We start from the raw sequence: 11,605 nt of genomic DNA on the forward strand, positions 1-11,605 counted from the left end.
AATAAAATTGGTGATGTCTATTCCTTAATGTTATTTTTTAGATTCATTATGGTTGGCTGAATATAAAACAAATTAATTATATTTGTACACAAGTGCAAACAAAGCAATTTACAATTAAAGACAAAGTTTCAATTTTTTTTTTTTTTTTTTTTGAATTAAAACTTTAGAAAACAAGAGAATGAATTATTAACAAAGCACATTGCTAATTATCTTTTCAATAAAGAATAGAAAACATGAAACAATTAAACAAATTTATTTTTTTAAAAAAAATAAGAAACAAAAATGAGAGTTAATCCCATCAAACAGTTCAAAGCCTAGATGTTAATTCATACCCAACTTTGAAATAAAAGTTTGACAAGCCAACTTGACCCAACCCATCAATCTTTAAGATTGGATACAAATCAACATTTTGGACTTTGGGCCGACCCATGGGCCGATTTGTTTGGGCCCATATCAGGCCCAATCCAACGATCCAAAACAATTTTAGTCTCATTGGGTTAGGTCCAAAAGGCCCAACCCATACAACCCAAAAACCCAACTTGTTTTTAGATTTTTGCTGACTTGTGTTAACTGTTTACCTCAAGTAATTTGGCAAGCTGCAGCTCACCTCTGTCATTCCACCAAAGCTTTTGAAGCCTAAATTCATCTGATCCACTTAAAACTGCTGATGCAAGAAAATATTATAAAGAACCTACAAAGATCACTGAAATCTAAGTGTCTATTTGGAATGACTTTTCAAATGCTTAAAAATACGTTTCTGACTACTTAAAAAGTCACTCCAAACATGTCCCAACATTTGATTTATAACCAATGCAAAAACAAACGAAAATGACAAAAAAATGTTATTTCACTGCACAAAAAGAAAAGTGAAGAGGAATGAATATCAAAGGACTTACTGTGCTTAGTGATGGTTCATTCATATCTCCATTTGTCTATCAGCATCGACAAGAGAGGTTGCATCCCTCACAAAAAAGTTGAGCCAGTAGTGGAGGTATGGTTAGTGACTTGATGCTATTTCTAAAATATAATTCGAAAGGAAACTGACTCACTGTATAGTCCTGCGAAACAGATTCGTGACGTTCGATGCTTTCATCCAGGCTAGATCATCTCTCCACTGAAATAATAGGAAAATGGTGTTTGAATTAGTGACTGTTTGTAGATGTACAAACAGCTAATTTTAGATAACTCTAAGGTAGATGTACAAACAGCTGCTTTTAGAATAACTCCAAGGTATCTAATCCAATCTCAAAAGTGTATGCATCTTGTTGACTATTATATGTTAAGGAGAACACACAACCAAGTTATTTCATTTCACTTTTCAGAGGAGAGATTTTGTATTGCAAGTAATGTACCTGTATTTAGTACACTGAGAAACTTTGGTGATAAGTGTAGACCATGGCAACTCTTGGAAAGAAATTTTTGCCACAAATGCGGAGTTTCATAGAAGACAAGTGAAAAGCATGTCGAGGTTTCACACGAGAATTTTGTAAGCTGGTTCGAAACAATAAGTTTCAAAAAATTTTTCCCTTAAAAACTCAAAAGGTTCCACCGGATATAGTTTGGGATTCAATTGTAGAGAATGCCAATCAATGCATCTGATTCAATTTCCTTTTTCTTATATTTCAACCCTGCTATATCCTGGGTCTTTCAGAACCTTTCTATCTGTCATCCCCTCCCTTATCTTTGCAGCATCTTCCCAACTATTCCCTTCAGAATAGACCTTTGACAATAATACATATGATGCATCATGTTGTGGAGCCAATGAAAGCAATTTTCCAGCGGTCAATTGCCCCAATTCTCTATTCCCATAGATCCTACATCCACTGAGCAAAGATCTCAATATGGCAGGCCAAGGTGAAAATGGCATCGACTCAATTATATATCGAGCGTCGTAAAGAAATCCATTCCTTGATAACATATCGACTAAGCAACCGTAATGGTCCCGAGAGGGTGTGATATTATAATCCGATTTCATTGTTTGAAACATAGAACGGCCTTGTTCTACAAGACCTATGTGACCACAGGCCGAAATAACCGCGACAAATGTGGCTCGACTAGGCTGTACTTTAGTCATCCTCACTGTCTCGAAAATTTGGATTGCTTGCCAAGCAAGACCATGATGAGCATATGCCATCATCATAGAATTATATACAACAATGTCATTGGACTGACATGACTGTTCGAATGCTTTTCGTGCACTCCCAATATCGCCACATTTTGCATAGGCATCTATAATTGCACTAGCAACATGCACATGGAGGCCAAATCCCATCTTTTCTACAAGTGAATGGATTGCCTTTGTTTGGTGATAAGCTGCCCTGCTAGAGCAGCCATTCAATATGCTGCCGAAAATAAATTCATCGGGCTTCTCGCCAGATTCCATTAGAATATTCAGAAACATAATGGCTTCATATATATGATTTTGGTGAACCAAGGCAGATATCACAGCTCCCCAGGTTGCCATATCTACAATCTCAAGTTGATTAAAGATCTCAAAGGAACTTTCAAGGAGTCCTATTAAGATGTAATATTTCATCAATGAACAGGAAACATACTTGTGAGAACCAAAACCAGCCTTCAATGAAGCACAGTGAAGTTGTCTGCACATCCATGGGTTCTCAGATTTGCAAGCAGTCTCTATAATGATGGAGTAAGTATATTCATTTGCTTCAACACCAAATCTCAATAGATTGGAAAAGGTCTTGAAGGCTTCCATGTCAAAAGAATTCAAACTATATGCCAAGATTAACTGATTCCAAGCAGATATAGGTTTGAAAACTAGAGAGTCAAACACTGAGAGTACCATCTCCATTAACCCACATTGAGAAAACATACTAATCATAGAGCTTAGCACACTAAATTCATCAAGAAAACCCAAATGTACAGCAAGACAAAAGAACTGAAACCCAAGTTTAAAATCAAGTAGTGCTCCACATTGCCAAAATAGAACCGAGAAAGTGATATGGTTAGGCTTCATGCCTTCTACCATAAACTCGCGAAACAAGTCTACGATTTCTTTTGCATCATTTTCATCGGAGAAGCCTCCAAATACTGTATTCCATGATATAACGTCTCTGGTTTGCATACTGTTAAAGGTTTTCAGAGCAGAGTTCTTCCTGTCATTTAGGAAGTACATATCCATGAGAGCATTCATTGCCACGGTGGATGTTAACCCTCGCCGAAGGATGAACCCATGAAGCTCTTTCCCGGAATTCAAATCCCGAATTAATGAGCATGCTTTGACAGCACTAACAATGGTGAACTTGTCCATCTTTATACCCTTGCTGTTCATCAAAGATACAGCACTCAGAGCTTCCAGGCCAAGACCACAGTTAGTATAGCCTCCAATCATCACATTCCAACAACCAACGTCTACTTTCTCCATCCATTCAAAAACCAACTCAGCTGAAGTAATATCCCCAAGCCTTGCATACATGTTCGAAATTGAACCACCAACAAAGACATTCTGCTCTATCCCAAGTTTCCAAGAAAGACAATGAACACCGGAACCAAATTGATAGGCTCCGACATCCGCACACGCCTTCATCACACTACCAAAAGTAAACTCATTAGGCATCAACCCATCCCTCATCATCTCCAAAAAACTCTCCAAACACAATTCAAACTCCCCATTCTCTGCCGCACCCGAAATGATCAAACTCCAAGATACAACATTTCTCTGAGGCATTTCTTCAAACACCTTAAGGCCTTCACACATAAACCCACATCTGCAGTACATTTTAAGCAGATTATTCATGGAGAAAGTATCGTAAGTGAACCCCAACTTACAAATATGACCATGTATTTGAGTACCCAAAATGCATGATTTTGCATTTTCAGATAGAGAAAGAGCCGTGGCAATTGTTTTAGGGTCTCTACCAACCGAGATATTGTAAGAGTATGATAATAAGCGCTTAAAAAATGGAGGGAAGTTAAGGGCTCTGTTAGTTAAGAGAACTAAGCCAGTTCCTAATGATGAGGTTTTCATGTCATTGAGGTCAAATTCAAGTTATAATCATATGGTGGCTAATGGAGATTATTTAAAGATGGGTGATTCAAATCAACATATAAGTGATGAGTTCTATAAGAAAATGCTTGAGCTTGACTCAAAAGAAGGGGGGCTACATCATTAAAAAAGCAAGCACTCACTTGCTTTCCCCTCTCTCCCCTCATAATTTCTTATCATAATTATTAAACCTCAATATTATTCTGACCTAAATTCTAAAAATGAAAATAATATTTTTTTTATTTTAAAAAATTACTTGGATTTTAAAATACTTAACAAATAACAAAATAAAAAGAATAAAATAAAATAAAAGGATGAAAGTAGTATTTATAAGTTTAATTTGAATAACAAAATAATCACCTAATCCAATCTAAATAACGAGAATAGGAGCTCGTTATAGACTGGGTTGGTTCCCTCTTATCTTTGAAAATTAAATTTTTACCCAACATATATCCACAATAGTATAATATTGTCTACTTTGGGCATACACCCTCATGTTTTTGTTTTTGCTTTACCTAACTTATATAACCACGGTCATCTCCTTATTTAACCAATGTGAGATTTTGGTCACATTCCCAACAACATAGTATTTAAAGGTTTGATAAAAAAAAATTATTTGAAACAGGGGTGCTTAATTACATTCCATATATTGGTCCTACAATTTCAAGGGTCTAAATCTGGTCTATATATTTTTAATAAATATTAAATTAAATTTTGGAAGTTAATTTTATTTTATTAAAATTGAATAAATAATAAATAGTAATAATAATTTTCATGCGATACTAAGTACATATTTTGAAGTGAAAGGTTTAGAATCACTTTTTTCTTATTCAAAATCACTCTAAAACATATATTTAATATCTTAAAATTAATTTGGTATTCAACTTTCCACTTTCAAATACAAATTTTATATGATTAAAAATATGTTCCATAACGATTTTAAAAATGTAAAAAAGTGACAAATGCTAGCACAAACTATTTTTAAGAAATAAAATAACAATTGCGACCGAATTTAAGATGTATCAATAGACTAAATTTGGATATTTGAAGGCAGAAGAATTAGTTAAAAAAAAAAAGATACAAGACTTAAAAAATGGAAAATCCGATTAAATTATTTATTTATAAGTTGTGCGTGCGTTAGGCATCGATTGCCCCTATAGCTCAGTGGTAGAGCGTCAGTCTTGTAAACTGAAGGTCTGTAGTTCGATCCTGCATGGGGGCAATTTTTTCATTTTTCAGTTAAAAGAACTTTTTTTCATTTTGTAAAATTTTATCAAACACTTTATTTTTTGGAAAAAAAAAACTACATTTTTGGTTCATGAATTTTGGGTATAGTTTCTATTTGGTGTTTAAAATGTTACACATTAGTTCTTAACTTTTGAGTTTGGTCGCAATTTAGCCCATAAATTTCAAAATGTTACAATTTAACCTTTGACATATGAATTTTATTTCAATTTGGTTCTTAGATTTCAAAATCTACACTTTTAACTTTGATTTCTCACCAAATACTCATTTTTCGTCTCCAATGTTAATATATGTTAATAAGTTTAAAATAGTTAATATAATTATAATTAATTAAGTTTAACTATTCTTCATCATATTTAAAATTAAATTTAAAATTTCATTTCATAATTAATTTTAATTAATTAAAAGACATTGACGTCAAGTGAGTATTTAATGAAATTTGAAGTTAAAAATGTAAAATCTTGAAATCTAAGGACCAAATTGAAATAAAATTCAAATCTCAATAGTAAAATTGCAGCATTTTGGAACTTCAGGACTCAATTGAAATCAAACTCAAAATTTAAGGACTAAATGTGTAATATTTTAAAATCTAAGGACTAAATAGAAACTATATCCAAATTCCTCATGATTAAAAAGGTATTTCCCTTTTTTTTTTCAATAAATATTAGTCAAATTCATGATATATTCTATTATCTATGACAATCCAATCCCGAATAGATTTTTTTATCAGTTTAAATTTCAAAGTCCATTTTAATTTTCTAAGGTTAAATTGCAAGTCTGGTGTCAAATTGAGCTTCGCGCTTTGATAATGTGCATAACCTTTCTCCCTAAAAATTGGAAGTTCGATCACTTATTGTTTGCAGTTGTTATACTTAGAAAAAATAACATGATTCGAACTGGGATTTGAAATTCAGATTTGGTATTTGATAGTTCTGACATTCTTACATCCCCTACAACTTGACCACACAATGTAATTGTCTTAAACTACTTTCAAGAGTGAAGATTATTCCCACAAACCAACAAAGATTTTTTCATCATGTTTTGTCATCACTCACATGTTTCCTGGGTTGAAGAGGTTACATAACATAGAATTGCTCTAAACTAAGCAAGTTTAACTTTAGAGTTTTCATGATCAAACAACCAAAAAGGAAGGTGCACATTTTTAGTATAGGTAGTAACTTTAACTTCTTTTTAACCTTTCTTAACTATACTTTCATATCCTTAAAATTCATTTCATTCGAATGTGATCTTCGTTTATACATGTACCCCTCAAGAACTTGGGTGTTACATGATGTCCCTCCTCCTTTAACTTCAAGCTCACATTTTTTCGCATGCCAACCCACAACCTCCAAACTATCAGCCGTCGGTGATAACTTGTAGAAATATAAGTTATTATAGTATTTTACTTAGAATAAGAGGATAGATAAAAAGAATATGCGTCAATTTTGTTAAGAATTCATGCTAAATATTAAACTTGCGCTGAAGTATCTCAAAAACACCTATTGACCGCATATCATAAGTTATGTTGCGCCAAAGTGTCTATTTTACAAATTGATCGTAGGACTTCGTCGCATGCCTCGGGATCACTGAGCTGGTACCAACGATCTTCTAACAAGCATCCAGAATGTTGATTATCATTGATGTACTGGTGTCTGCACCTACCATGTTAGATGATAACAACTTATCAGATCGGGAATCCCACCAATAGTCAGCATACGACTCTATAAATAGAACCTTGACGCCATGAAGAAAGAATGGGCTTTTAGACCCAGAGACTGAGATTTTCACGAGAGAAAATTCCACCTCCATATTTCACCCCAATTCTTCATCGGAGCCTCGTCAGAGCAAGAGTCTGAGAGGGCCTTCTCCATTCACCCAACCATTAGATCACCAATAACCTCAACATTCGTTAGGAGTATTGCAAGCTTAAGCGACAAGTGACAAACAGTGTATGAGGTATGGACCCTCAATTCATTATTAACCCCGAAATCAAAAGAATTTCCGTCATAGAGCAAGACGAAACATGAATAGACGTAGAAGAAATATGGCAATAACAACAATCCAAACAACCAGGTTGGGAGAAATTGAGCATTTTGGATAAGGGCAGCAAAACCCCACCTTCCTTACTGCCGACCGTAGCATTTCGATGAGAAATTATGCAACGTAGAATCTATATGACTTCTCACTTGGTATCATGAGACCAACCGTCGATGAGAACACAAGGTTCGAGATTAAGCCAGTGATACTGCAAATGATTCAAAATGTCGGGTAGTTTGGAGGGTTGCAGGGTGAAGATTCGCACGTCCATCTTATGAGCTTTGTGGAAATGTGCAACACATTTTCCATTCCAGGCGTAACACCAGAAGGAATCCGACTATCTCTATTTCATTATACTCTCTGTGACGAGGCTAAAAAATGGGCCTATCCTTTGAACCAAATGAAATTGTATCCTAGGACCAGTTAGTTAAGCGCTTCATGAATTTTTTTCCCTTCGGCCATTAACGCAAGGAGACTATGGGACATCTTGAATTTTAAGCAAAGAGACCCAAAAACTCTGAGCACCGCTTCGGTCCGATTCAGGCACCTTGTCCGTAATTGCCCACACATTGGCATTCCTGACTGTGTTTTGATGGAGACCTTATACAACAGGTTGAACAAAGCCACGTGGGCGGTAGCAGATGCCTCTATAGCAGGTGGATTTATGGACAAGACCTATACTGAAGCCAAAGTCATCTTAAACCAGATTTTCAGGAATACGGATGATTGGGTTGACGGCTATGGGAACAGGAACGTTGATAGAAGGAAGATGGAAAGAGCAAAAGTACAGTCGGATGCGATGAACGCATTAGCCGCCCAAATGGCTACTGTTACTTCTCTTCTGCAAACCATGGAAATAAACCAAGGTGCATTGAATAAGAATGTTGCTGAGCAGAATACCATGACACAAGTTGCACTAACAAGCAACATACAAGAGAGGAGGAGAGGATTTTTCTTCTTTGTAAATTTTTTTCCAGAGAGAATCAATTCACATAGAGAGAATTTGGGGGGGGGGGGGGGGGGGGGGAGGACTCCCTCCTTTTTAAAATTAATTTAAATAGCCTATAGTTTTATATTGCATCAAATACAACATAATCTATAGTTATATTTTCTCTCAATAATACATGGTATTTAATATAAATCACGTTTATATAAAATTCACTTATATTTTCTCTCAATAATACATGGTATTTATATTAAATTTAATTACATGAATCTCATTCATATAATTAGTATTTGAATCATATTCAAAATTTTCTCATATTACCATATATTTCAAATTAATCCAAAATTAATTCTCAATTAAATCCTTGTTGAGCTACGTAGGGGACCTAATGGACCTGTAGATTGAAGCTCCAATGATACTTGGATAATTAATTAAACTTTTTAATTAAACTACTCAACATCCATTAACTACTGGTCATTCTATTAAAGACCGACAACTGCACTCTTCACACTGTAGACAAATTTCTGTATCCATTGGATATAACCAATCAACAGTGCGATGATCTTTCACAATCACTCGTAAGTACAATTGGACCAAAATTACCGTTATACCCATGTAGTTACGTTTAACTCCTTAAGTACCACTGATCCCTCTAATGAACAATAAGTCATAGTTCAACTATGACCAAGTCCCTCTCGGGCCAGGAGAAGGTGTGACCACTATGTTCAAGCCCCAGAATCAGCTCTTAAGGGAGTAATTTATCTACTTGCTCCATCATCGGGGAAGAAGTGAATTCCGTCTTGTGTAGCTGTGTTCCTAGCTCTCCTGTTAGACGAATCCCCGAAATGGTAGGCTTATTGAGTTGGCAATCTGGCCACTCTCACCCATACAAATCAAAGGACCGCTCTCATAGGCAGGAGTTCACAACTCACTTAGGATTCAGGTCATGTTACCTATGGTTATCCTAGTGAAATATAAGTCTTTATTATGAACGGTTTTATAATGAGACTAAACATTTTGTAGTCCGGTCTTATACAAACTCCTCTGTATAGAATATCCCTGCTTGCATGTCTAATATATGAATGATCAGGATCCTATCATTTGTATAACTTTACAACAATTGTAATACTTACAAAGCGGGCCATTCTCGTAGTGTCACCAGGATAAGGTACCCAACCTTATCCATCTACTACAGACCATCTAGGTTATCACTTAAACATAATCCACTCTTATGTCTCTACATACATTTTAAGTTATAATGATAACCTTAGATATTAGTTTATTGGTTTGTGGTTAATGCAACTGAAATATCATATATTTTATAGACAATGAATAAAATATCAAATATTTTATTAAATACATAAAGAGTTTGACATAAAGAACCCTAAGAGATTTAGTGCATCAACCCCAATATCAATGTTGTTACATCTAATGATTACTATTTCGTGGTTTGGTTTTACGCAAACTCATTGCATAGGATACTCTCACTCGCATGTCACATACAAGAACACGTTGGATTATTGCTCTTGTATCGAATATAAAGTGGGTCGCCATAGTGTTATCAAGATAAGGTACCCAACCTTATCCCTCTACTATAGATCCTCTAGGTTATATCTTGAACATTGATCCCTGTATGTTTCCACATATAATTCAAGACTTATAAGGTAACCTTGGATATTAGTTTATTGGATTTAGGGATATTAAGAAAAAATAAAAAAAAACACAATAATAGTTATTGAATTGACATCTATAACTCTTTATTTATGGCAATAAATTAATAACACTTACTATCTACGAGTTTTAGGGCATAAAATCCAACAGTTGCACCTTACCATAGGACCGGGTTGTGCTCCAGAAAGAAAACCAAAGTGCAGTGGTGCTCCCCACCAGTGTAGCTGCACTCCGACGTGCTATAGTTACTGTCCGTTGGTCGTGGGATTAAGCCTTCTTGAGCATTTTCTTCGATTTTTTTTTATTTAGAATTCAAATTATGTAATTTTTATCTTTTCTAGGGGTGCCAACACTTAGTCTATTTTTGCTATTTATTTAATTTTACATGCGATGTATGATTAAATTTTTATATGTTGCATAATGCATATCATATAGTTTTAAGAATCTCACCTTAGAATAAACAATAATCATGCATCATATTTTATATAAATGTTATAGTATATAGTTACATGATGATATAAGCATGCATATGCATCATAATTAATATAAATATTATATTATATGATAGCATGTTTTATTAATCATATCCGTGCATCATACTTTAGTATCATTGTTATATATATGTATGATGAATATGGTTTTATTTTCATTAGTAATAATATAATTGTTATATTATTTAATGAAAATGAATTGTACAACATAACATTACTTAGTAAATATAATAGTTATATTTATAATGTCATTAGATGCATGATTGTAGGTTTTAATATTTCATTAATTTATAATCACTATAAGTTTAATGAATTAGATTAAAATCTATAATCAAGAGTTGCATTCAAACATAAGATCTAATTAATTTTAAATGGTTTAAAATTAATTCACCTAACCTTATGTTAAACTATTCTAATATGATTAGAAATAGGTTAATATTTTAATTTTCTTTTAATAGGATTAATTGGAAAGAATAAAAGATTAAATCTATAAAATATTTGCCTATAAGGGACCTTTATCTAAGGAAGGTTATGTCTAAGATTGGAGTATTTAAGCTGACGGGGTCAGACATCTCTTCTTGGGAACCGACCTGGAAGGTGAATTAGTCAAATATTTTATAAACATATAATAGATGACTAAATTTATTAAAATGTTTAATAAATTATAATCATGCATGTTAAACTATCCAATATAAGAGTTATATTATGTAAATTTTAACGAAAGACTTAGATAAATTGATTAGCCGGATTTACTTAAGTAATAAACTCTAGGTTTTAAAATGCTTAGCGGAAGATAATGATATATATGATGATTGATTCTCTTACATTCTCGGGTAATTCACGCCTTGAGATTCATGCTTGGTTTCGAGGTGCCTTGATGTGTCCTCTTACGGATGGTGTTTGCATGGATCAATACCAAGGTGAATTAGAGAAAGTATTTATAGTAAGTAAAAGAGAGGCATGTGTCAACATATCTCGCGGTCTCCATCATCAATTAACATCGTGAGATTCATGCTTGGTTTTGAGACACCTTGATGCGTCCCCCTACGGGTGATGTTTGAATGGGTCAATATTAGGGTTAACTCCTTAAAAAGATAGGGTTGTAATTTTTGTTACTCAATATTGTTCTTCCCTACGAGAGACTTGTTGGTGCAAAAATTATAATTTCCAAAATGATAGGTTACACTTACAAGAATTCATTAAGGTGGT

The 11,605-nt window shown here is 34.0% G+C and overlaps 1 protein-coding gene and 1 non-coding gene across 6 annotated transcripts; one reads left to right on the forward strand and one right to left on the reverse strand.

Annotated features, from left to right (window-relative positions):
* Positions 1 to 236: 236 nt before the first annotated feature.
* On the reverse strand, positions 237 to 4,152 carry LOC120081262 (pentatricopeptide repeat-containing protein At3g09040, mitochondrial-like). Of its 5 annotated transcripts, none has more exons than XM_039035989.1 (4): positions 1,353 to 4,152; positions 1,050 to 1,114; positions 897 to 962; positions 237 to 661 (listed from the first exon to the last, which is right to left on the reverse strand). In XM_039035989.1, the coding sequence occupies exon 1, from the start codon at positions 3,986 to 3,988 to the stop codon at positions 1,616 to 1,618; it is 2,373 nt and encodes a 790-aa protein (XP_038891917.1). In that variant the 5' UTR covers positions 3,989 to 4,152; the 3' UTR covers positions 237 to 661; positions 897 to 962; positions 1,050 to 1,114; positions 1,353 to 1,615. The 5 variants fall into 5 exon arrangements, with proteins under 5 accessions (XP_038891917.1, XP_038891916.1, XP_038891915.1 ...); XM_039035988.1 differs by having other exon boundaries at positions 237 to 691; XM_039035987.1 differs by having other exon boundaries at positions 237 to 962.
* Positions 4,153 to 5,156: 1,004 nt separating this feature from the next.
* Positions 5,157 to 5,228, forward strand: TRNAT-UGU. Its single transcript has one exon. It is a non-coding gene; the product is annotated as a tRNA-Thr (tRNA).
* Positions 5,229 to 11,605: the final 6,377 nt, after the last annotated feature.

Source organism: Benincasa hispida, chromosome 7, assembly GCF_009727055.1.
Source record: "Benincasa hispida cultivar B227 chromosome 7, ASM972705v1, whole genome shotgun sequence".
NCBI classification, from domain to species: Eukaryota; Viridiplantae; Streptophyta; class Magnoliopsida; order Cucurbitales; family Cucurbitaceae; genus Benincasa; species Benincasa hispida.